Consider the following 26,808-nt stretch of genomic DNA (forward strand, 5'->3'; position numbering starts at 1 on the left):
TTACTGGAAGTCTGCTGCCATTCAGCCAGCCCCAAAGATGGGTGACCATTCTCAGACCTCTAACCATCGTCCAGTTGCTTTAACATCCTGTGTCTGAGAAGTTTTCTAGTCAATTCTTAACTGAAAATTTTTAAAGCACCTTTCCTATCACAATCTTCTTTCTGATCATCAGTATGGGTTCCGTCAGGGACCCTCCACTGGCGATCTTCTCACCTACCTTTCTGACTCCTGGTCATCCTCCTTTCGGAACTTTGGTGAAAGCTTTGCCATTGCACTTGACATCTCAAAGGCTTTGATCGAGTCTGGCATGAATCTTTAATATCCAAACTGCCCTCTTACCGTTTCTATCCCTCTGTCTGTGCCTTCATCTATAGCTTCCTTTCTGGTCGTTATATAGCCGATGTTGTAGATGGCCATTGCTCTTTTCCTAGATCTATCAACAGTGGTGCTCCTCAGGGCTCTATCCTATCACCAACTCTCTTCCTTTTATTCATCAATGATCTTCTAAGCTGTACATCTAACCATATTCAGTCGTACACTGATGACTCCACCCTTCACCTTTTACATTCGGTTCCTGCAACATCCATCTCAGCAGTTACTTCAACAAACATGGGATGAGGCTATGGCACACCTAATGTCTGACTTGGCTCGTATCTCTGACTGGAGTAAAAATAATATTGTTTTTAATGCATAAAAAACTCAGTTTTTACACCTATCAACCCGACACAATCTTCCATAGGAGTACCCACTAATGTTTAATAAAATGCAGCTCAATCCTGTATCATCCTTGAAAATGCTTGGAGTTTCATTCACTCGGGACTTATCTAGGAAGGATCATATTGCATCTCTTGTAAAATCTGCTTCCAAGAGATTGGGTGTGCTAATCCGACTCTGTACCTTCTTTACCCCTGCACAGATGTTGACTTTATGCACAAGTTATGTTTGCCAATGTGTAGAGTACAACTCTTATGTATGAGGAAGCTCCCCACATACAGCTCTTTTCAATAGGGTGGAATCAAAGGCTTTTCGTCTCATTAACTCTCCTTCTTTTACTGGCTCCCTTCAAATTCTGTTTCTTCGCCACACTGTTGCATCTTTATCTCTCTCTATCGCGACTTCAATGGTCACTGCCTTTCTGAACGGCCTGCATGCACCCCTCCACCTCTATGATAGATGCATAGCACCCGTCTAGCAAAAAAACTCATCCCTTTTTGTGTTCAACACTCTTATGAAAGAGTTAACCGTTATTCCCAGTCTTTTTTTTATGCAGTAGGTCAACTCTGGAACTGTTTCCATCTGTCTGTATTTCCTACTTCCTATAATCTCCAGTTTTTCAAACGCAGTGTGCTCTATCATCTCGAAATGAACGGATCTTGAATTTGGCTCCCTTTTGAATTTTGTTTTTTCTTGGAAGGAACGATTTGCGGGCTCCTGGTCTTTGGTTCCTTCTTTCTGGCATTAACCCGACCCATCCCGACGTTTTCTGGGCAGTGGTACGCCCCAGTCCCGACATTTTTGGACCTTTTTTTTTTTTTTGCTCAAACATCCGCTATTGGTGAGAAACATCGAAAATTCATAGAGAAATCACTCACCTGAGGTTTAAAATACTCGATCCAGGTACGAGTACCTCCTTACCTGACGGGGTTTTCTAACAGGCTGGCACCAAAGAAAACGAGTTCTATGGGAGGGTAACTATTTTATCCACTCATAAACAGTATTTATTTATTTACTTGGTACGAATTTATATGTAGTACAAGAGTATATTGGTTTTCAAACAGTAATATAGGCATTATAAGCATTGTTTCACTCACTAACTCATCACCATTCATGACCTTTTTTTTCCCACATTACCTGATCATCATTTCTGACTGTTTCTTCCTCTAATGCTATGTAAACTTTGTCCTCCACATTGTCATCGATTAGGGAATCACTCTGGCCCTGAATGTCTTTTTTTACCTGCGAATCTTGAAAAATGCAGTCACAGTGAATGTTTTAATTTTAAGCCATTTTAAAATGGCACTGGCACTGACTGCAGATTTTTGTCAGAATGTTTTAACACGGCACTGGCACGTGGCGGGTTACAAACCAATGTCACCCCTCCCCCCAAGTCGTTACTTTTATCCAGCCCAGTCTCAACAGTCCACCTACGGCCATGTCTATTTTTTGCAATTCTCTTTTGGATGTTCTTTTCCTTTGTGACTTGTTCTGAGTCCTGCAAGCACACAATTTCCGTTGTTTCTCAGTTGTCCTGTGTTTCTTGCCAGGAGCCTTCCAAGCTGAGGTCAGTTCATCTGTAGCGACCGAGCATTTATAAGTCACATATGATGTCGATCAGTATTATTAGTGTGTAGGTATAGGGATTATTACAGTTAGGTAAAGCATCTGCAAGCACTGTATTAATTGAAAAGAGTTGCTCATTTGTTTAATTTTCAATCACTACTTCTCTGAGCGACACCATGCCAGTACTGAGTCATTCATGGCTGGGCACCCTAGGGCAAGGACGTACTGTACATGCATGTGAACTCCGTGCTGCTGTGGTAATAATCTTGAGTTTAAGGTGTATAAATACCTTTCTTTCTCCAACACTGCATCAAGGGTTGTTGGTGACCTTCATGCCAACATGTGTGTGAGAGGAAGAAATGAATGAATTTATGTGTGTGTGTGTGTGTGTGTGTGTGTGTGTGTGTGTGTGTGTGTGAGAAAAAAACAGGTATGGAGAGAATGTTTGTTTGTGTGTGTGTGTGTGTGTGTGTGTGTGTGTGTGTGTGTGTGTGTGTGTGTGTGTGTGTGTGAACTGGAAATTCATAACTTAAATTGCCAGCTTTTTCCGTTTTTAAGTAATATAATTTCAAACAAGAAACAGTGCCAAGGCACAACAAATCCATCCCCGGCAGTCATTTTAGTGCTGATGTATAAACACATGATATCTGATCAAGATGTCACGTATAAAATTTGAAGTAAATCGGGTGATAATTGACGAATTTACGCCCATTTGAAATTTTAGGTCTGACCCACCTGACATTGACCCCCCTAGCGCTAAGAGGGGAGTGACCCTCCTGATGTAGTGAGGCATGTTATAGGATACAGATTTGAAAGATGCACCTTTAGATTTTGGTTTCAAGTCGACATGACGCATTTGAAAGGAGTTAAGGCGAAAAAACGATTTTTTATCCTTTTTTTTTTTTTTGAAGGGGGGCCTACAGCCTGGGCCTTGGCCCAATTTGGCCCAAAATTTAATCAGGTGATCAAAAGGTCATCATCCCTGCTATTCTAGTCATAATCGGACCAGTAATTTACACATAAAGGTGCTAACAGGCAGGCGGACAGACAGACAGACAAACCATGTGAAAACAATACCCAAACAAGTGGGTATATCTGGCGTAGTCTATGCAGATTTTTTTTTTTTTTTTGTTAAATACAGTGAACTAGGTTTGCATTAGTTAGTTCTTGCATATAATTAATTTCCATCATATTTTTATATGATCTGGACAAGTATTATAATGTGGCGAATCATCCCACCTGTTTTGGCCGAACAGTCCTGACAGTGAGGGGTACTTCAGACGTTTTAGATAGCTCGCTTTTCTCACATCCTCATCAGAAACGTAAAAGAAGCTAAAGCCTTAAATATTACACATTTACTAGCCGGAGGGTGGGACAACGTTTTAACACTTAGAAATTGTAGTTGCTATTAATGCCTACTTTTTGGAAAATAAAAAAATCTTAAAAGTAGCAGAACAGTCACAGCTTTCCTCTCCACTTGGTTGTGATGAGGCATTGTAATCATGTAAGTTTTCATATTTCCTTTGTTCTGCTAATAAATCGATTGTGAGAAATCGGTCTGTAAAAGTATGTGATTCAATTTACATTATCACTTATATAAAATAATTTTTCAATATTGAAGGTTCTACTCACCTGTTAAGAGACAGTACGGTACAAAATTTTAAGGCTAATGTCGCCGTTTGTTTTGCTGGCTAATACAAAGGGAATAGGCAAATTAAAAGGAAATTCTTCACACTGATTACCTCCTGCTCAGTGATGGCACGATGGGGCTGTCTCTTTGTCCAATCATACAGATGGATCTGGGTAGAATCTCCTCCCGAGAAGAGTAGTAATCGCAGCTGCCTGGATCATAAAAAGTGAGGTGCTCGAGTGCACTGCTACAAGGGGGAAAACTTCCATAATAAATTTTTAACATAAGCATAGCACCCTACTTCTGTGGACTGATCGAGATGCTGGATATATATCAGAAAATACGTATTTTTTTTGTCGACATTACATATACTACGTGAAGTAACTGCGGGGACAGATAGACAAACGAGGAAGTAAAGCAGCGTTGTGGTGTTGATGTGGATGTGAATGAAACTGTCAAGAAAAATACTTTGAAATTATTTGGCTATGTGGAGAGGATAGAGAATGAGGGACTGACTACACTCCGTTTTTTTTTTTTTTTTTTTCTTTATTGAGGCGAAGATGCACTTCAGAACTTGGTGATGATTGGCTGAATGCAATATGTCCGAACAATATTTACTAACTCAAATTTCCCCCTCAGATATATGTTGTCAATTAATAATGCTAACGAGTAAAGAGATTATGAAATAATGTTGCATTCAGCCAGTCATCACCATCCTGTCAAGCGCATCTTCGCCTTGATTAAAAAAAAAAAAAACTGAGTATAGAAAAGTGTGTGAGTGAGGTGGAGGGGAAGAGAAAGAAGGGAAGACCAAGGATCAGATAAGAGATGGAGAGGAGAGAGGGCAGCCAAAAAATAAGAGGACAGGGCGACGTGGGTGCGATTTGTTTCCGATGACTTCTCACGAGATTAAGGCGTCTGGCAATAGATAGATGGATAGATAGATAGGTAGATACGCTGATAGATACTTACGCAATCATTTTTAATTGCACCTGCTCGTAGAAACTTGTATCGCTCAAAACGATTAATGTTCCTTGAACATTTTATGAACCCACCTGTTTTTGAAAATTCCTGGCCTTTAATAAAGTAGGTGACGATATCGATACTAAAAATCACCTTGCGACCACTCTTAACCTCATTGTTGAGTACGTGTTCAGAGGCGTATTGGTTTATTGTAAGGAACTCCACTCTGTTGTGTGCCTGACTCTCCTTCACCTCTTTAATTGCTCCAGATTCAGCTGCCTGTTGCGGAGGAGAGCAAAGTAGAGCATTAAAGGATAAGTAAACTGTTGATGTAGATCAGCCTATTTTCCTTAGGAGTCTGTACACTGAATGACAAGCCTAGTGGTTTCCTGTGTCCCAGGAAACCATTTACATCGTTAGGTAGTAGCTATGTAACCAGATGACGAGGTGAAGTGGAGCCTTGTATGATGCCTTTTTTTTAATTGGGTGAAGAGACAAATGCAGGCCCATTCACTGAATGGGACAGCCCTGGTGGGGCGCTTGCTTGCATGCAGTTGATGGGTTTGATCCACTATTATATATGTGTATTACCTCTGAAGTGACAGTCCCTTTACTGACATGGATTGCCTCAAATGTGACTGGTTCTTTTGTATAGCTGGATTGCCTTATAGATGATTGAATTCTATATACTTGAATTGCCTCAGATGTTATTGCATTCTTTTACATACTTGGATTGCCTGAGAGATGAATGAGTTTTTCTGAAAGATCATGATGACGTTCTGATCATCGAGCACATCCCTGAGGGTCTGATATGGCTCTGGGATGTATCTGACGGCCAGGAGGGACATGAGGTTACCAGCGTAGCTCTTCGTTAGCACCACCGTCACCAGCATCCATATGCCCACCACCACACGCTGCCACCACCACCACTCCTTATGCACTGCCACTGCTGTTGGTATTGTTACGGAACAGAGAAAGATAACGTACACTTAAAGTGAGAATACTAAAAATCACTACTGTCCCGTAAAGTTCCAGGTTCAAAACAAAGAGTTAGGTAAAATTACAAGTTAAAGTTTAATGCTTAAATTAACAACAAAACATTCAGGACTCATAAGGATAACGTAATGGCAAATAAACAGGTTAAATATATGGTTAACTGCAATAGCCTCTATTAACACGAAGTTAGCAAGAGTAAATTTATCTAAGTCAGCCCTGATAAAATGAGATACCAGATAATACTCAGTGAATGCCAGATAAATTATTACAGATACAAACTATTATCAAAAATGACTGACATAAAGATCCATACATGAATTACAAAAACTTCACTAAGCCTACAAATTAAACTTATGCTATACAGTACAAGAAAAAATGCAACAACAGTTATACTCAAATTACACACAGCTGCTAGATGGTTGGAGATTTCTTGAGCACTCACAATAATAATAATATCTGTACAGGGGAGGACAGAGATGTGAACAAAATGAGGAGCAGATCTAAGTGGCAATGATGCAGAGACTGAGCTCATTATATAGGGGCCAGCAGAGCCTGATACAACTTGTAATGAGGACGCGCAAATGAAGCCATGGGGACAAAGAGATGACAATCCCGCAAAGTATAACAGAGATGTCGACTTACTCTACTATAACGGTAGAAGGGGGGGACTGAGGCAGAACACGCTCGTGATCAAACATGCAGCAACTGTGCGTTAAAATTACACAAAGGATGATGAAATCATAGGCTATGTAACACCTCCCCACAAAGAAAAAAGAAATTTACAAAGGAAATTTCTTATTACTCTAAAACAATCTGTACATGGCATTACAGAACATGCAAAAGTCCCTCCTAATTTCACAAAACATGAGATCTCCCTAACACGTTCAGTCATAGGTACTTGCCAGTATCCCTTTAACAAATCAAACTTACTTATGTACCTAGCCTTTCCGATCTTGTCTATGCAATCTTCCACACGAGGGAGAGGGTAAGTGTCTGTTTTAGTTATCTGATTAACACGTCTGTAGTCGATGCAAAGCCTCTGTGACCCACCTGGCTTAGGGACTAGAGTGACAGGAGAACTCCACTCGCTCTGACAGGGCTCAATCATCTTGTGGTCCAACAGGTAGCCAAGCTCCTTCTGGATGAGAGGAACTTTCACTGGGTTCACACGGTAAGGAGGCAATTTAATTGGCTTTGCGTCTCCAACATCGACATCATGCATCAACACAGTGGTTCTTCCTGGAGTGGCACGGAACACTTGCGGGTACTCCTGCAGTAATGCCGAAAACTCCTGCCTTTCCTTGGGTGGTAGATGAGAAAGCTTAGTCTGGAGGTCATTCATGATATCAGGATTCTTCCCCAAACTATCACTCAGGCTCATACTGCATGGGAGAGCTTCACTTGCAGACTCGGGTGGAACAGCTACAGTGCAGACTGGATTATTTTCGTCCCGCCTGTGATATAACTTTAGCATGTTGATGTGACATAGTTGCTTGCTCTTTCTACGATCTGGTGTGGCGATGACATAGCTGACATCACTGAGTTTCTTCTCCACGAAATAAGGACCACTAAACTTGGCTTGAAGAGGTTGCCCATGAACTGGTAGCAGAATCAAAACCTGATCTCCTGGCTGAAAGTGGCGTAACCTGGACTTCTTATCATACCAAGTCTTCATCTTCTCCTGAGCAGCTCCTAAATTCTCTCTCGCCAGCTGTAAAGCAGTGGACAGCCGTTCTTTGAAATTCATCACATACTCCAGCAGGTTGACGTCATCTTCCTCCGACAGCCAGCATTCCTTGAGTAACTTAAGGGGTCCTCTTACTTCATGGCCAAACAGTAGTTCAAAAGGTGAGAAGCCCAGTGATTCATTTGGAGATTCTCTTGCGGCAAACACAACGAATGGAAGACCTTTATCCCAGTCTTTCTGATGTTCCAAACAGTATTTCTTGAGCATCGATTTGAGTGTTTGATGATATCTCTCCAACGCTCCTTGGGTCTGGGGATGGTAAGCTGAAGACGTGATCTGGGTGATGCCCAACTCTTTCAGAGACTGCTTGAAAACATTTGACATGAAATTACTTCCTCGGTCTGACTGTACCTCCTTGGGCAGACCAAACTTTGTGAAGAACCCTAGCATTTCCTTAACCACGTTCTTTGCTGAGATGTTTCTAAGTGGAATGGCTTCAGGATAACGAGTAGCCATATCAATCAGGGTCAACACATAAGAAAATCCTGAAGAAGTCTTAGGAAGAGGGCCCACAATATCCACCAACACACGGGTGAAAGGCGCCTCAAAAGGAGGAATGGGAACTAGAGGTGCAACCTTTTCGGTCTGATTACACTTCCCCACAACTTGACAGGTGTGACAAGACTTACAATACCAGGAAACATCCCTGAAGATACCTGGCCAGTAGAAGTGTTTCAAAATGCGTGCCACAGTCTTCCTTACTCCAAGGTGTCCTGCCAAACTGGAATCATGAGCCACTCTAATGATATCCTGCCTACAAACACGAGGGATGACAACTTGATGTACAACCTCCCATTCACAGTCGGCTGATGCTGTTGGGGGTCTCCACTTCCTCATAAGTACTCCTGACTTTACATAATAACAAGTAGAAGCACCGGCTGACTCTTCTTCACTGTAAGCAGAGTTAGCTAGACCCTTCAACTCAGGGTCAGCAACCTGCAACTCAACCAACTCTTGACGAGACAAACCATCAACACTACGGGGCACTGCCTCATCTGGTGAGTGGTCCAAATTAGCAAGAAAAGTGTCAGCTAGGATAACATCATCATCATCATTATCCTCTAAATCACCAGTAACTTTAGACTTAGCCCTAGTGACAGCACATGCAGGGAACACATCAGGGACATCACAATCCCGGGACACAGCCACTGGCTCACTAGACAACTGAGGAGCTGGACACACTTGACTTCCACCAATATCATTTCCAAGTAAGAAAGTTACACCTGACATTGGGAGTGTCTCAACCAACCCAACCATAACGGAACCATTAACAAAACCAGACTCTAAATTCACTCTGCACAGAGGAACAGAGAAGTAATTATTCCCTACACCTTGTAAGATTACAGTTTCATCAGAGGAATTAAAATTAGAGCCTAGAACACTGGTCAGCATAAGGGATTGGCAAGCACCTGTATCACGATATATTTTAACTGATTTCCTGTCATTACTGTCCAGAGGACTGACAAAACCATCAGACAGGAAATTAGCACATGAACTCTTGAGAGTGTCACCCACGTTACTGCTCAAAAGAGGAGCTCCATCATGAGAATTTAAGTTACCCCTCAAAGCAGGTTCAGTTAACTCAGTTAAAGAATTCTGGGAACTCTCAAGAGTGGACACTAGACCAATTGACTGAATATTTAAAGACCTCCTTTTTGTTCACATCACGCTGTCTCCTGAAACATCTCTCCGTAGTATGACCAAGCTTACTACAATAAGTACATTTACTTTTCTGAAATCTAGAGGTGAAGCTGGTATTTACTTCCTGAGAAACATCATCCTTATTCTCTTTCCTGTTACCTGTACTCTGAGTAGAGGCAACGTACTTACTCTCAGCTTTCCCTTTTTCTCTAGAATATCTCTTGTGAGTGAGAACATACTCATCAGCTAAAACTGCAGCATCAGACAAATTATCTATTCTTTTCTCATCAAGATATAGGCTTACATCTTTATAAATACACCTTTTGAAGTCCTCCAGCAAAATCATCTGCTTAAATTTGTCAAAATCAGAATCCACATTCTTAGAATTTAACCACTGCTCTAACAGATCTTCTTTGATTTTTGCATACTCAACATGGGATTGCTTATCTTGCTTGTAAGTTGTCCTAAATTTTACTCTATAGGCTTCAGGGACAAGCTCATAGGCCTTAAGAATCAAGCTCTTAACTACATCATAATTATCAGACTGATCCTGAGGCAAAGATGCATAAGTTACTTGAGCTTTACCGGTGAGAACAGTTTGAAGGAGTACTGGCCAATACTCCTTAGGCCAATTAAAACCTGTAGCTACCCTCTCAAACAACTGAAAATACTTTGTTAAATCAGATTCATTAAAAGGAGGGACAAGTTTAACATTTTTAGCCACATCAAAATCATCAGAGCTAGATGATCCAGTTCCACCTTGTTTCATGCGATACTCATGGTCTGCCTGAATCCTGGCAAGTTCAACTTGTGCCTGAGCCTGTATCTGTGCCTCTTCAATACGAGCCTGAGATTCCGCCTGCTTAGCATTTGCCTGAAATTCAGCTTCTTTAGCACGAGCCTCCTGCAGAGCTAGCTGTAACTTAGCTAATTCAATCTGCGTTTGCTCATTTGGAGGAGTTACATTAAACAAGCTTTTATTAATCATGCCAACAATTTGATCCTTAGAATGATGAGAGTGAACTGCAATTCCCAATTGTTGAGCAACAAGCTTAAGTTCATTCTTTGTTCTGTTTTCTATATCACACACTGTTTGCACATTTGACAAAAATCTTTGGCTTCATCAAGTGTAGAAATAGTAGCCATCATGAATATATCACAGTCACAAAATATCAAACAATATCCTTATGATAATATCCTGAATATCCTGATATGAGGTCGCCAAATTTATGTTACGGAACAGAGAAAGATAACGTACACTTAAAGTGAGAATACTAAAAATCACTACTGTCCCGTAAAGTTCCAGGTTCAAAACAAAGAGTTAGGTAAAATTACAAGTTAAAGTTTAATGCTTAAATTAACAACAAAACATTCAGGACTCATAAGGATAACGTAATGGCAAATAAACAGGTTAAATATATGGTTAACTGCAATAGCCTCTATTAACACGAAGTTAGCAAGAGTAAATTTATCTAAGTCAGCCCTGATAAAATGAGATACCAGATAATACTCAGTGAATGCCAGATAAATTATTACAGATACAAACTATTATCAAAAATGACTGACATAAAGATCCATACATGAATTACAAAAACTTCACTAAGCCTACAAATTAAACTTATGCTATACAGTACAAGAAAAATGCAACAACAGTTATACTCAAATTACACACAGCTGCTAGATGGTTGGAGATTTCTTGAGCACTCACAATAATAATAATATCTGTACAGGGGAGGACAGAGATGTGAACAAAATGAGGAGCAGATCTAAGTGGCAATGATGCAGAGACTGAGCTCATTATATAGGGGCCAGCAGAGCCTGATACAACTTGTAATGAGGACGCGCAAATGAAGCCATGGGGACAAAGAGATGACAATCCCGCAAAGTATAACAGAGATGTCGACTTACTCTACTATAACGGTAGAAGGGGGGGACTGAGGCAGAACACGCTCGTGATCAAACATGCAGCAACTGTGCGTTAAAATTACACAAAGGATGATGAAATCATAGGCTATGTAACAGTATTTATGACTTGTATACAGGATGGCTTGTAAGTTGCACCCTACCATACCCACCGTCAGGTAACTTGTCTTTTAAGCCCCACCCCTTACCTGAAGTCCTGGCCTCAAGTCTTAAGCCCCACCCCATTCCTGAAGTCCTGGCCTCAAGTCTTAAGCCTCACCCCTTCATAAAGTCCTGGACTTAAGCCACACCCTCTTCGGAAAGTTTTGGCTTCAAGTCTTAATTCCTACCCCTCTCCTAAAGTCCTTGTCTCGAGTCTATAGCCTCCCACTCTAAGGGCAGTGAGTGAGGGGGCGGGGCTTAACCCATTGGAGCCCGGTGTCTGGAATATTGGACAGAACTGGGATTTTTCAAGTCTTTATAAAGTAGGGAACCCCCGGGTAGGGACCTATGAGCTTCGCGACCATGAGCCGATAGGCGGAGGGCGGTACGCTTAGCACCCAGCCAGTGCCATGCCTCGCCCAGCACCCCTGGGATCCAATGGGTTAACAGACAAGTTGCGTGGCAGTGGGTACATGAATTCACGTGACAGTATCTTATGTGTTACATGGTATGGTTCAGTCGGCTAGTGTGAGCGGCGATCGTGGCATTGCAAGCGAGAAATTATTAAATGATACAAGGTAGATACTGATTACAAAGACTGTGCCGTCCCCACAACACACAAGAAACTGTTCAGTGGGGATGACGTAGAGCGCTATGGATGGGCCACCTTGTATTACCCCCACGAAGTCACTGGCATCCATAACATAACAACACTATTTTTACATTAACTTGCCCTAAAATTGCCGTCTCTCTACCTGAATACTGAATTCCAACGTAATAATAACACTAGAATATGGTGCTAGTCACGCAAAAAGTGCCATCAAGAGAATGTAGGACCGTAACATTGTCTTCTACCACTTGCGTTACGTGAAACAAGCTAAAAAAGGACGAAAATTAAGGTGCAATGAAAGTAAAAAGAGTATAGGAGTGGTTTGTATATTACCCTCATACAGTCTAACTTGCCAGAAAAATTGCCGTCTCAGCACCATGAATGCTGAGTTTCATAAATACAAGATGTTCATCCCAGAGCTGGTATTCACCTTCCTTATATATATATATATATATATATATATATATATATATATATAGAGAGAGAGAGAGAGAGAGAGAGAGAGAGAGAGATACCGTATGTGTGTGTGTGTGTGTGTGTGTGTGTGTGTGTGTGTGTGTGTGTGTGTGTGTGTAAAACGACTACATCACATGCTCCTGTCTGTAAAATGGGTTCACAACATGCCCCTGTATGTAGAGAGATTATACTACATGCTTCTATCTGTAAAAAGAATATCGAACCAGCCATCTATCATCCACTCCTACGCCGACCCATGAGGAGCGTAGGATCCCGGGGCAAGCCAAGTTGTTCCTGACATTTAAGATGAAAATGACCAACCTCAGTCATCCCTGAGTGGCATTACATGAGCAATAAACCCCAACCACCCCTTGGATATAAACCTAAACAGGCTCAATCCGATTGGAGTGCCTTAATTAAACACTAAACCACCAGGTGGCACAATTTGGTTATATGGTTACCACCCAGCGTAGTAAATGGTTTCCTGGTGTATAGGAAACCATTTGGCTGGTCACTCAGTGTAGAGTCACCGACAGGCAGGAGGAAGAGGAAAGAATGAAGGAAAGAAAGACAAGAGGGAGTGTAAAGTCACCCGTAGGCAGAAGGGCAAGGAAATAATGAAGGAAAGAAAGGCAGTAGAGGAAGTAAGGAAGAGAGGAAAGGGCAGACATCCAAAGCAGCACTACATCGAGTAGATGGTGAGCGTCCCCACCGACCACACACAAAAAAGAATATACTGCATGCTACTATCTATAAAGAGTATACCACATCTTTCTATCTGTAAAAAGAGCATACTACATTTTTGAAAGTGTGTACTATACCACATGTAACTATCTTTTGCGTGATTATACAACATGTTCCTACAACCAGTACACAGTACAAATGCTCTCTGCCGTCGTAGAAACATTATGTATTTAATCCTGATACTGGTGGACGACTTTATTCACCAATTTTTGGAACACTGTAAGACTGCTTACGCCCATTTTTCTAGATCTGTCTATTAGAGAGTACATAAATCTTAGTTTTCCCTCTTTTACCTATCCTGTAAAAACTGCCATGCTTTTATTTTCCAGTATGCATTTTTTATCCCTTTTCCTGTCGGTTTTTGCCGGATGGTGTGGTGGTGGTGGGGGGGGGAGCCTTCCTCTTTTCTATCCCTTCCTCATACACATTGTTTAAATCTCAGTAGATTTTTTTTTCTACAAATAATTTGGTTATGAGCAACATGCATCCTGTTATCTATATTTCCTATGTACTCCTGTGTACTGGAAGGGTTGGAACAATAATCGACTAGGTTTTCCTGACTCACGAAGGTGCTTGTCTTTTTAGCGGCGTGGTAACTTAGTCGTTGTAGGGGGACAAAATGACGAGAACACCTTTTTAGAGGAAAAGATAATGGTGGGCTGTAGGAGAGGAGGAACTTAGACCTGCAGTCCGCTTAGTTTACCTTCAGATGAACCTGCCACTGCAACAACTGTTACTGCTACAAGAGGCGACGCAGCGAAGGAGCATTAGATAACCTTGCTGGACACATTAAAAAAGTGACAAATTTTGCATGGTCAGAAACATCTTGCCTCACTTTGCTGCAGCAGCACTTGCGTCAGCACAAACATATCCGTGAAGAAATAATCGGCTTTGAGTTTGTGGTGGGATAGACAGGCAGCCAAAATCAGCATAGAGGCAGCCAGCAGCAGAAGCACCGTCAGTATAGCCACCCACACCATGGGCGCCAGGGGGAACAGGAAGCCCCAGGGATCCACCTCAGGCAGCCCCCGTCCAGCCAATGCTTTGTTTGAGTCCGTATACATGGGCCACGTGAAGTCCACAGCCCCGGCACGCAGAAGATTCATACCAAAAGGGCCAAGGCCGATGTCCACCTCCTGAGGAAGTACATATAATGCAAGAAGCACTGTGCAGTTTAACCCTCAAACGTAGCCAAACATCAGGTTATTCGTGGGTTAATTTAGAGTAACAAATGCTATAAGAGTGGTGTAGGGAAAGACAATTAGCTTTAGTTTTTATGCATACATTAAACTGAGGCTGTTTATGCATAGCCTTATGGCATGTCCCTCACGTTTTTTATTGACATTCAAAGTTAGGTGACTATTTATTTGTTTTACTGTACATATATAGATGAATATATTTTGTCGCTGATTTGCTATTACTCCTGTACGGCTGCCATGATTTCTTTGTGGAATCAGTTGCTTGAATTGTCTTTGGTTCTAGTTCTACACAATCCTCATTCATATGTCCAGTTCTCAACCCACATGTGTCCTTATTGGTGAATTATTCTGAGGGAGCTGGTGACTCACCTTGCGGTACACCTGTCCCATCATGCCGGTCCAGGAACCATCACTCAATTTGGCACCCCAGGTTCCGTCAGGAGGTCGAACAAATGTGTATCTGGTGAAAATGAGTCATAAATTATCTACTGAATAAATACACTGCTACAAGAAATCGTTTAGTTGCAGGGTTGCTATATGAAAATGTTTAGTTGGTGCTAGTGTAAGAAACGTTTAGTTGCAGGGCTGCCAGTCTCTAGTGTAGTGTATCATTTGTGTTGCAGTATAACCTTCACTCTCTGTCAGCATGTGAGTAATTGAGTCCTTGGTTATACAGCTATTAAAAAAAAAAATCCTTGAATTCCATAAGTTACCAATACGATTAAAGTCTATAATTTATTTCTCTTTTCACCTTAACTTGGCCAGGATTTTCATCCTTTAGAAGCTAACTTCACGATCCTCAGTGGCAAAAAAAAAAAAAAAAAAGAAAAAAAAAAAAAATGCTGCTCTTCATTTCCATAGCAATTCTTCGTGATTAGTATCATATCCTAGTGTTCATCCACTGTTATAGCTCAGCATTCAGTATGAAGAGGTGGCAAAATTAGAACAATATTAAAAAATGGCACTGTCGCTTTGGAGATCTCGCAGAGCCTCTTGCTTGTCTATCTGTTATGCATATTAAACCTCAATTTGGTCTTGCGTGTTACTCATGCAAACAAGTAACGATATAAATAGAATACAAGAGAATGTTAAGGAGCAATATGGAAAGTAAATCGCTAGGAGCCAGGAAGCCTCAATGCCACGTACAAAACGGCCCTAATTCATGTACGGCAAGTCTTCGTTATGAGTATTTTGTCATTTTTTTCTGTTTATTCCCACATTAGTTATACAAAAGCTCCTTAATTACTGAATTTAACCTAGTGTGAAACTGTCATATCTCCATCTTGAATACGTGTTGGAAAAATAGATTGACATTAAGACATTATGTTAGTCACAAACAAGTGCTGTGGAAAGGATCCAGAGCCGTAGTATTATATTTTTCCTTCAAATGCCTACGTGAAATCAGCTGCAAATGGGATTTGATTTTCCATTTACTGCATTTTTAGAGTACCTGTCGTATGAAGAAAGATAGGATACATACATGACACACTGAGAACTGCGTCTGTTTTATTCGTGTGTGTGTGTGTGTGTGTGTGTGTGTGTGTGTGTGTGTGTGTGTGTGTGTGTGTGTGTGTGTGTGTGTTTGTAATAATAAATACTAAGTAATTTTGTATATATTTATTTATCCCTGTGGCTGAAAATGCACATGTCCTTGATCTAGTATATTAACCTAAGGGGGGTCAGTCGGCTAACCCTGGATGCTCCTTTGGAGCGCCGACACACCACCAAGCCTCACCGAGGATGGAGTGAGGCGTAGGAACAAGCGTTAAACCTAATCTTTACCCTGTTGAGTTTCGAACCCTTGCGGGTCTGCCAACACAGCTCGCTTTGACCTACACTCGACAGGTGAGCTCACCTCACCAGCGCAGCTTGAGAAGGGCTCGAACTCGGGTCACTAGGACTGGGAGTCGAGTGCTTTATCAACTGCGCCACCATGTGTGTGTGTGTGTGGGTGGGTGGGTGGGAGGGTGGGTGGGTGTGGGTGTGGGTGTGCTTGTTCTGAAGGACACAGTACCCCTTTTCAACATACGAGAAATTCAGTCCCTGAGCGAGATAATCGAGGACAGTAACCATGTATCCCTCAAACCAATCTCGCTCTCCACCAGGCATCGATGGATCCTTGAGCTTCACTACATTGTGTAGGGGAAAACCTTCAGAAGCAACAGATAGGGTTGGCCCAGTAGTCAGTCTGAAATGAAAGCAAGAACACGTGCTTTTATGTCATTGTCGTCACTACCACATAATTTTCTTAAACTTGCATCAACAAATCTTTCAGTTCCAACGTATTGTTTAGGAGGAATCCATTCGAACCCACATATAGAGTTGGTCCAGTAGTCAGTCTGTTCAAATTAAAAACGCGTTCCATTATCAAACCCCTTTACTGAGATAATTAATATTGTTACCACCAGAAAATTATTCAGCAGCCATTTGGGGCCCTTCAGCTTCACTGCCTTTAAGAGATGTCCTCAGACACCGCGGATGAGATTGGTTCAACACAGAGGGTAGACTGGCAGAGAGCACGAGGCTGTGTCACAGTAATTAGTTTCGTATCATAAAGTATAGCCATTAGTAATCCTGACATACGTTTTGACCAACGTGTAACTTGATATTTTTTTGTCTCCTGGATGGACTTAATATAAAACGAGTAACATTTTACGCAGTGTTAGGACATCCATTTCTTCAACATCACTGTTTGATCTGAACGTACATACAACCAGTTAAGAATACAGTACCTTTGCCAACAAAGAAATCCGAGTACATGAAACCAGATCAAACCCCTCTAACCTGCATAAATATTACTGGTTGGCTGACCAAGAGCTCAGTAGCTTTTGACACAGTTTCAAAGACACTTTTTCATATCCTTGTTTCTGAACAACTGGAGTACAATTTTAACCCCCTTAGTCCCATTTAGTTTACTGCCTAGATTAATAAGATCACAATTACTTTCATAACGGCTTCTAAATGGTGTAAGAGATGTACTCGTACTGTTTGCCTTACTGTTAATTAATTTTGTAAGACCTTATTTACTTCTGACACACTTTTGCCAGGGTTCTGCAAGATTCTAACAGTTCAAAACTTCCTGAAAACTCGTTAACTAACATCATGTCATATCATTCTGAAACAGCCTATGGAATGCCTGACTGCATCTCAGCAGTTACAGTATACCGTGCCAGTGTAATACCTGTTGAATTTATCAGGGAAGAGCTGAATGTGAGATGAAACGACCAAACCTCGATGTGGGTCCCAGGAAGCGACTCGCACTGGCTTTGAATTAATGGCACTGTAAGGCAGTTCCACATACACATTGTACCTGACAAAACAGAAGGACAGATACAGTTGTGGTCTATTAATAATTTTAGTGTTATCAGAAGAAGAGTGTGGCAACCTAAACGCTCAGCCATGGGAAACCTTTTGATAATCCCGTGCCAGCACTGGGTCCTTCCTTCTGTATTTTCCTTGACGTAGCGGCGGGGATTGAAGCGTGGCTGACAGTGCCATCTACTCTGGAGGGCTGCCAACTTTTGTGCGGTTCGGTATCTGTTGGTCTTATAGGAACCCCCCACCACCACCACCACTGGAAGAGGAGGCCTGCTGGTGATGTTGTTCATCTTTGCCCATCTTCCATCTTGGGTTGGGTATTTGCCTTACCACGTGTTTCCCGTGTATGGCGTCCCATAATGCTGGGAAAAAGGAGTCTTGGGAGTTGAACAATGCTGCATGATGCACCAGCAGCTAGCAACAAACTTCTTTGGTCCCCTATTCTAGCCAGAAGGGCAGCCTAGTTGGGACTGACCGGGTCAATCAGCTGGTTACTTCTTGGCTTGGGTCAAGTGGGTACTGAAGGACCTGGTGGCTCCAATAGGCCTGGAGTCAACCTTGTCCAGGTCCCCTGATGTTTACCTGCGTATATTCTTACTACCTGTGGAGTTGCTAGTGATGTTATCCCTGGCATATGGGCCCCCTTTGTTGGGTTGCATGGTGGGTGGAGGAGTGGGAAAGCAAAGTTGTTTTTTGATGAACACGTGGCATGTTCAATCATAAAAGTTGTTGAAGATGCTGCATATACCCCCCAACATTCTTCTGATTCTTCTTCTCTTACTGCTACTCTGGAGAATTTCCAGGCCCCTGGGGACTATCCTCCTTTGCCCCAACCTCCAGATGGGACTGAGAGGCGTTCATGTTGGGTTGGTGCAGCTCTGGGGTTAGGCCCACACAAAGTGGTGCTTGAGTCACAAGCAAAATGTCTGCTGCTGAAATACTCTGAGGGTAGGTCAGTGTTACATATTGACATTTTTTATATGCACTGTGCCATTCTTTCTGCTTGTGACAGAGAACCTCAAATTACTTCTCAGGGGAATGGAAGCATCCTTGTTGAAGTGTCCTCCCCAAAAAAGAGCTCCAATTTACTAGCTATGACCTCTGCTTGAGGTAATGACATTGCTTACATTCAACATGCTACCTTTAACCGGTGTAAGGGTGTCATTTTTTCCCATGACCCCCGATACTCGGAGGCACGGCTGTTGGAGGAAGTGTGATCCTCTGGTGTGGTGAGTGTTGAGCACCTCCAGAAGAAAATAGATGGTATTCTGACCACAACTCTAATCATGTTCCTGAAATTTGACAAATTAACCTTGCCTACTTCTGTGACTGTGAAAGTTGCTTGTCTGTCACTTCCTGTGAGCCCATATGTGCCAAAACGATTAATCTACTGTCAAGGGTATGGACATGTCAGCTATTTTTGTCGCCATGCACAGGCTGGCCTTCCTGGTGTCTGTCTTATGTGGCTAACCAACCCATACCAGTGACTGCCTAGGACACCTTAAAGCTGGAACTTCTCAAATCTGTCCTCATTACTGCCTGGAGAAAGAGAATTTATTGATTCGTACAAATGAGAAGGTTTCGTTTCCTGAAGGAAAAAGGAGGGCCCAGATTCGTTTTTTTAAGCACGAGGTTGCTCATTATTTCGTCCTTTCTGGAGCAACTGTGTGCTGTTCTGTGTCTCGGAAGTTCCCTTAACCCACTCCAGTGCCCACTTTTCCATTTGTTGATTTACTGAATGCTGTCCCCGAGGCTAGTACTGCATGTGAGACTGGTGTTCCCCCATCATCTTCCCAGACTGTTTCTGTTCCCACATGGATGTCTGAGGGTTTGCTCACTTTAGTGGTGAAGGCGGAAGTCCATATTGACTTGTTTCTTTGTCCAGCATGCCTGAATTTCCTTCTGTACTTGGCAAGCATTACCATGGTTCTTCAGGGTACTCTGAGTCTGAAGACCGTCTGCCAAGAGTCTCTGTTGTGTAATCTTGTCAGGACCTCTCTATTGTTCCTCTTGCCATGGAGTGCCAGGCATCTAGCCAGGTGTAGGGTGAAGCTAGTGTTTCGCCAGTGGTCCAGTTTCCACTTGGGGATGGAGTTGTACGAATCGTTGGTGCACCAGTTCCACCACTCAGAATATCATCCTAACAGGATTCTGGTCCTGTGGACTCTACCCCTACTTATGAACCTTCTGGTGGTGGTGCTGGCCACCCTAATTCACCTAGGCCGGCCTATAAACTGCTTTCCAAGCAACCTGTTCTTCTTGCTCAGAAAAGGAGTGTTGTAAAATTTCATCTTCCTTGTACTCATTTTACTTTCAGATGTCCAGCACAATGTGCCAGCTCCAGGTATTGGGCTGTCCTTTTCCAGGAGCTTTCCTAAGCATCAGTCCCAACCTGCTTGCATGTCAGGGGTTGTGCAGTCCTGCATTTCTAAGAGGTTAAAGGAGTCAGCAATTCCTGGGCCAGTAAACGTTGCACTGTACTGGAACCCCACAGGTTTTAGAGCCAGTTAGAAGGACCTTCAACTGCTCCTGTATGAGTTTCACTGCTTTTGTGTCTGCCTTCAGGAAACTATGGCGGGAGACAGACTTCTTCCTGTTCTCGGAGAATATACAGCTTTCTACTCAGCACCTCTTGTGGACTGTGGTTCTCGAGGTGGCTGTGCTATTCTGTACTGTACAGATATTCCATTCACTTCGTTTTCTGTTCAATTCCCCCTGCAGGTTGTGGCATTTAGTTACACCTGGAAAGGACTTACATGTTTTGTAGCCTTTACTATACCTGTTTCACGTGCCAATCTTGATCACCTTATTCGTCAACTTCCTAGGCCTTTTGTTCTTCTGAGTGATCCAAAGGGCATCATGCTTTGTATGGTGATACTCTAACTCCCGTGGCGATCATGTGGCATCTTTGATTGAGGATCTAGACTGGTTCTTTTCACTACTGATGACCCAATGTATTTTCATGTACAAAATGGTCCGTTATCTGTTATCGATCTTAAATTGGTCTTCCCTGATTGTTCATTGGACTTTTTTGTCACACTTTGCCTGACTTGCATGGTAGTGATCATTACTCTGTTGTAATAAAGGCATGTAACACCATCACTGGTGTTTGGGTAGACTTCTTGGAATACAGTAGTTTTGACCATAGTGTTCCTGACTTTCAGAGTGTTGGTGATGCAGAACAATATTTTACATCTACTGTATATCATGCTGTTTGTTCCTCTATTTCTCGAACGTCTGGAAAGTTTTGCAGGAGACCGGTGCCTTCGGGGAATGAGAAGTGTGCTTCGGTCAGGAGATTCTAAAAAGCAGATGAAGGAGATGTAGGTAACAAAAGATGTTGTCTTTTTAAAAGTTCAGTTTAAGAAAGTTCGTGACTGTTATCGATGGGTTCTGAAAAACTCACGTCACACCTTGTGGAGACCTTAAGTCACGTCTCTCACCTCTTCCACGTCTTTACCTTGGGTCTGGAAGATGTGGAAAATAACAGGCAAATATTGTGCACTGCATGCTGCCCTCCAGCAGTGTAGTGGGTCTGCTCCTGGACCTGATGACATTCGTTGTGCTATGACCTGCCATTTGCCGTACGATTCTCCATTGTTTTTATTAGATCTTTATATTAGGATATAGGACGAAGGTATATTCTCCACTAACTGGAAGATCAGTACGTTCCTCCTATTTCCTTAGCCAGGTAAGAATCAATATAATGTCACTAATTATCGTCCAGTTTGTTTGAGGTCCTGTGTGTGCACACTCTTTCAGAAGATGGTTAGTGTGAGGCTCATTTGGCATCTACTGTAGAGAAAATTGGTTTCTGCTCTCCACCACAGAGTGTATTTCGTAGAATGGGATTTATTGTACATTAGATAACATCATCAGATTTGAGTCAGCAATCTTTGAGGCTTTTGCATCTCGGCAACATCTTGTGGCCGTGTTCCTTGATCTGGAAAAAGCATATGATACGACATGGTGCCTTGGCATTCTGAGTCAGCTTTACAATTTTGGGATGTGTGGCCGCCTGCCATTGTTCCTTAGCGAGTTCTTGTCAAATTCCAAGCTTCAAGCCCATGTGGGCTCCTCACTCTCTGTCCCTCGAGTTCATTAGGAGGCTGTTCTACAGGAGAGTGTGCACGTGTTCCTTTATTTGAAGTTGCCATCAGTGGCATAATAGGTTTCCTGCCTGAGGGAGTGTCTTCATCCTTTTATGAAGATGACCTATCAATATGGTTTGCTGGATCCTGGATTTGTGGAGTTGACTGGAGAATGTAGCTAGAACTGGACAGGGTCTCCAACTGGGCGAACTGGAGAGGTTTTCGTTTTTCTTCAAAGAAAACTAGCTATGCATCTTTGCATATGCATTATGGGGGATTCAGGTTTGTCTGCGGAGCCTGTCTGCCCTGTCTGGGTCCCAAGGGTCGCTCTATGGTTCCTTGCAGAGTGTAAGTGTGCAAAGGTACTGAAGGTACCAAGTCTTCTATCTCTTCCCCAGCTCTCAATAGCTATTTTTAGGAACATCCATCCATTCCCAGAGGCACCGTTCCTCTGCATACAAATGTTTTAAAGTCAGACACTGGTTTTGGGCTTGGGGTTGTTTTCCAAAATTATGTGAGGGGAGATTCCTCTATTTTTCCTGTGGAGCTGACTGCTGTCATTTTAGCTTTTCAACTGATTTTAATACCTGAGGGGTCTTCTTTACCGATTTTTAGTGATTCTCAATGGGCCCTTTTGGTTCTTGAGTCCTCCAGTTCAACTCATCCCCTGGTTCTTGCTGATCTTCAGTGGCTTATCCTGAAAGAGGCGTGGTAAGCTTGCCCAGTTTTGTTGGGTTCCCGGGCATGTTGGTGTGGAGGGCGATGGGAAGGCAGATACATTAGCTAAAGTCACATCTTCTCGACAGCCCCCTACCAACTACCCTCTTCCCATTTCCCATATGACACCTTCCTTGAAGTCTACCTTTCGTAAATGATGGAAGAGACAGTGGGATGCTGTTACTCATGATAAAGAAAATTTTTCAGAGGGCTGGTGTGCTGAGGGTTCTCCCCTCCATACCTCGGCAATTGGAAGTGGCTGTTGCCCGGCTTTGCACTGGGTACTCACGGTTCATGGATGCCTAACGTGCGGTGAAACTCAGCTGTATTGTGATGACCGCCTTGTTCACCTTACTGTCCGTCACTTCATTGTCGGGTGTCCAAGTCTGATGGACCTATGTCAGAGATTCCTCCATAGGAATAGGGGGGTTGGTGGAGCCTACTTTCTGTCCTCGATGCTTGGAGGAGCGTACGGCTATCTCACTAATGTTTTTAATCTCCTTCAGGAGGCAGGCCTTCTACTACTTTTATAGGTAATTGATATTTACTAATCTATTTTGTTGTCATTTTAAGAATTTTATTTCTAAATGGGGATATCAACTTTGTTTTAGTGTGCAAAATTTAAGTTTTTTTGGCATCTGTTACCCTCTTGTACGGCGGCATATGACTCTGGCAGCTGCACCTTCATTTTTTATAATACTTAATATTTACTGTAATCAATTAGTCCTTCCATATTTTTCATTTTCCCCATAAGAGATCGAGTATCCTTCTATCTCATAGATTTTTGGTACTTGCTTCATGCTGGTGCCTCATTAAATTGTTGATGTAACTACTTACATTGCCACCAGCACCAGCATCAGCAAATTTTAGTTAATGGCTGCACACATTGCATCTGCCACCATTAGAGCACGGATGTAGTGAACGAGAGAATGGAAAGGAGAGGAATAATGGTGGAGATTTTTTGCATGGTGCCATGGGAAAGCTTGAACTGGAAACCCACTGTAAATTGAGTTACTATAGTTGTTTTTGAAAATATAAAGGACAATTTAGAATAATGCCGGCCATTAACAAAGAAGTACATTCGAATAAGAGGTTGAGTTAGGGCCAGTACACTACAGTTTCCAGGTGGGACCTGCTGAATGTGGACAGAATTTATGTAAATGTGGTTAAAAGAAAATTTTTAGGCAATAATTAGGAAGTAAATAAATGGCATGAATGCTGCCATACCTTCGAGAATTACCTCTCTGATATGATTAACACACACAGAAAAGGCTGTTGACAATGTAAGCAAGAGTTATCACATGGGAGGTCAAAGCACTTGCGCTTCCTAATCTGCAGGACCATAATTGCCAAAAATGTTGCTTCCTGGGGGAATCAGAATCCTTCCCGCCGTGAGTGGACAAGTCACTGTGTAAAGACTGTTCAGAGATGCATAATGTAGGATGTTTCCTGACAGTTTAAGCACATATGTAAGATGTAAGTAATGGATGAGGTATGGTGCAACTTTCTCCAAGATGGACAGGGTTCAGTCTGTGTTCTATGGAAGCTGCTCTAGATCATAAATTACAGAATATATGCATGTTTGATTACTATTTGGATGAACATATGTAGAAAACAGCAAAATTACTAGTGTACTTTATGGTATCCTAGAGTGTCGACATTATAAATGGGTCATTATATAAGAGACATGTCAGATAACTCTGGATGATAGACAATAAACAAAATGTATTCAAAAACCAATTAGCCATGACCAGAGTCTAAAGAATTAAGAATATTCAACTTTGGAAATACGAAATAAGTAATTTTCATCTAACAGCCACCTTGGATTTGGAAATACGGGCGTTAAAATAGGAGGATACAAGAAACACGCTGCCATCAGTAGCCCAAGACAGATGAGTTTAAGTTAGGAAAAGATGTCACCTGAAGGAGAAGTGTTTTCCCATTAAAAGGATGTTTGAGGAAAGACAAGAAATATTCAGATGCGAAAAGTGAGGCAAACAAAAGTCCAGGACATTTCATAAGGTTAATACTGGGAAAAGAGCCAATGAATGGGAATAATGTCCCGCCCTGAGGATTCAAAGGTTTATTTTAAAAGAGCTTCAGTGATTCCGAAAGGTTCAAAAACTTTTTCCAAAAGTGAGAAAAATGATATATCTTAAGAAAATTATCTTAACATGTCGCGTTTGTACGTATGAGAGAAATAAAAGAATCTCATCAACCAAACTTTACTATTTATTCAAAAGTTCAAAATATTTTTAACTTCTTGAATAACAGTATCATCAGCTAACCAATGCTATTTATTAAAAATTAGAAAATATTTAAAATTATTGAATTAAAACAAAAACATTCAGAGATTACAGAGTACCTTACCGTATTGTTTCGGCGTGAGAGAATAAGACAAGCATAGAGTTTGTCATGGATAGTGTTGTGTGGAGGTGATGGAAGTGGTAGAGTGTGAGGCGCGTGAGGACGAGAAGCCTTGTTGACCACACCAGGAGGCGACCCTTGAAGGACAACTGGGTGAAGGAGGTGAAGAAAGCTGGGTTGTCACTCACCACCACCACTGTCACAGATCCCAAATTCTGCTGCAGCTGATGACATCAATGGGTTAAAGGCATACTAACTTCGGTTAATGTAGTAAAGTTTAGGATACTCTGGCTAGATTAAGTTAAATCATTGGCCGAAAAGTTTGTCAGAAGGCTACTAACAGAAAACTTTAACTTGTATGTGACAGTGACCTACCTGGCGAGCCTGGCCAACCACCTGGGAGAGGTGTGCATGTGTCATGTTAGCGTCTTGGCCGTCCACACCCACCTCGAACACAGCCACACCCAGCACTGCTCTCACATCACCAGCACTAACAAGCTGTATTTAGAGACTTCATTTGTAACATGAAGATCTGACTTTGGTGCTTAAATTCTTTCCCCATCTTATATTGCCAGTGTCATCGGTGTCTACTGATCAATAGAGAAGCATTCACCATATTTGGCAGATCATCAAAAAGCACGTCAAAACTAAAGAGATACAGTACATTTATTTCATATACTTGTACGTCATTCATTATGAGGGACTAGTCACTAGGGGAAGGAGAGAGGCAGGCCAAAGAGCAATTAATGTCTCCCCACCCACGCTAAAACCCACAATGAGAAAGAGAGAGAGAGAACAGATGGGTGCAGCACCAGGCCAACAGGCAACATGTTGGCTGTTGTACAATATACAGAAAGCCATTAAAAGGTTCCCCAAAAGAACATTTGTCAGCTTTTAGCTGCCATGACCAGGTAACATCGTCTAGCATCCATTTAAACACAGAGAGCGACTCTGGGGGCTCTAATCTGGACCACTTCTTTCCTGGGTACAAGTGACTCAGAGGTTAATGTGCTCATAGACAGGCCTCAGCCATTAGTGTGGCTGCACTTTTCGATGCTAAGACGGCAACATTTGCAAGAAGCTGAAAGTGAACAGACTGTTCACATTAAAAATTATAATATTAGCTATATATATCAAGTATATGCTCATAACGTTACCTGTATGTCAGTTCCTGGTAGCAAATTCACAGTTAACAGCTGATAATGGCACTTTATTTACACGAGGGTTCACGCTATGCTAGGCTAAGTTGTTGGTGTTCAGCTAGCTTAGCTTCGATTTTTTATTTTGACATGATCTGATTAAGTTTGGTCAGGATAAGATGAGTCAAGTTAGGTCGTCAGGTTTAAGTTAGGAAAGGCTGTACACATTATACTCTAACATAGCAAAAAAAAACTGTCATGATTACTGAACTGCAGCATGAGATTAACACAAGAAAACTTATGCTGGTTATAAAGCAGCGCTATGGAACGGGTGCAAATATTTTGTATTGTTGAATTCTGCCAATGAACTGCTTGAGATATGATGCAAAACGACAGATACCTGGGCCACGTTAAAATAATCGACAATAGAATAGTTCTGGGTTCAGCAGAGTGATAATCATGGACGAGCGAGCAGTACCAAAATGAATGACAGTATTGATACCAAAATGAAGGACAGTACGGAAATGTGCCTCCGGGTAGCAGATTTCCCTTTTGTATACCACTTTTACACCATCTCTAAGTTGGATTTTACCAGGATGATCAATCTTCCATTTTTTTTCTCTAATCTAACCATACCTATCCTGACCTAACCTAACAGATTAACCCGAAGAACAAGGTAACCTAACCTGACAGCAGGCAGACAAACCTAGCCTAGCCTAGCCTACACCATGCATAAGAAAAAGTGAAGAAATGACACAGAACAGAAATGTGGGTCAGGATAATGTTGGGTCAACAATTTACCTTCGAACATCTGTCGCTAATGATGATAACAGATGTCTCCTGGGC

General features: G+C 42.0%; 1 protein-coding gene across 1 annotated transcript in view; it reads right to left on the reverse strand.

Moving 5' to 3' along the window:
• LOC145397181 (putative glutamate receptor) overlaps window positions 1-25,285 on the reverse strand; it is a 43,139-nt gene extending 17,854 nt beyond the window's left edge. Inside the window, exons 1-11 of the mRNA XM_080270380.1 lie at window positions 25,199-25,285; window positions 24,827-25,047; window positions 18,790-18,892; window positions 18,436-18,590; window positions 17,512-17,640; window positions 16,360-16,518; window positions 14,700-14,790; window positions 13,967-14,267; window positions 5,602-5,822; window positions 4,966-5,152; window positions 4,023-4,122 (exon numbers count right to left, since the gene is read on the reverse strand). Of these exons, the coding sequence (XP_080126506.1) occupies window positions 4,023-4,122; window positions 4,966-5,152; window positions 5,602-5,822; window positions 13,967-14,267; window positions 14,700-14,790; window positions 16,360-16,518; window positions 17,512-17,640; window positions 18,436-18,590; window positions 18,790-18,892; window positions 24,827-25,047; window positions 25,199-25,243 (1,712 nt within the window). The 5' untranslated portion in view covers window positions 25,244-25,285. The remainder of the gene's footprint in view (window positions 1-4,022; window positions 4,123-4,965; window positions 5,153-5,601; window positions 5,823-13,966; window positions 14,268-14,699; window positions 14,791-16,359; window positions 16,519-17,511; window positions 17,641-18,435; window positions 18,591-18,789; window positions 18,893-24,826; window positions 25,048-25,198) is intronic.
• Window positions 25,286-26,808: the final 1,523 nt, after the last annotated feature.

Source organism: Coenobita brevimanus, chromosome 40, assembly GCF_032717465.1.
Source record: "Coenobita brevimanus isolate Jiangsu-jjx chromosome 40, ASM3271746v2, whole genome shotgun sequence".
NCBI lineage: Eukaryota > Metazoa > Arthropoda > Malacostraca > Decapoda > Coenobitidae > Coenobita > Coenobita brevimanus.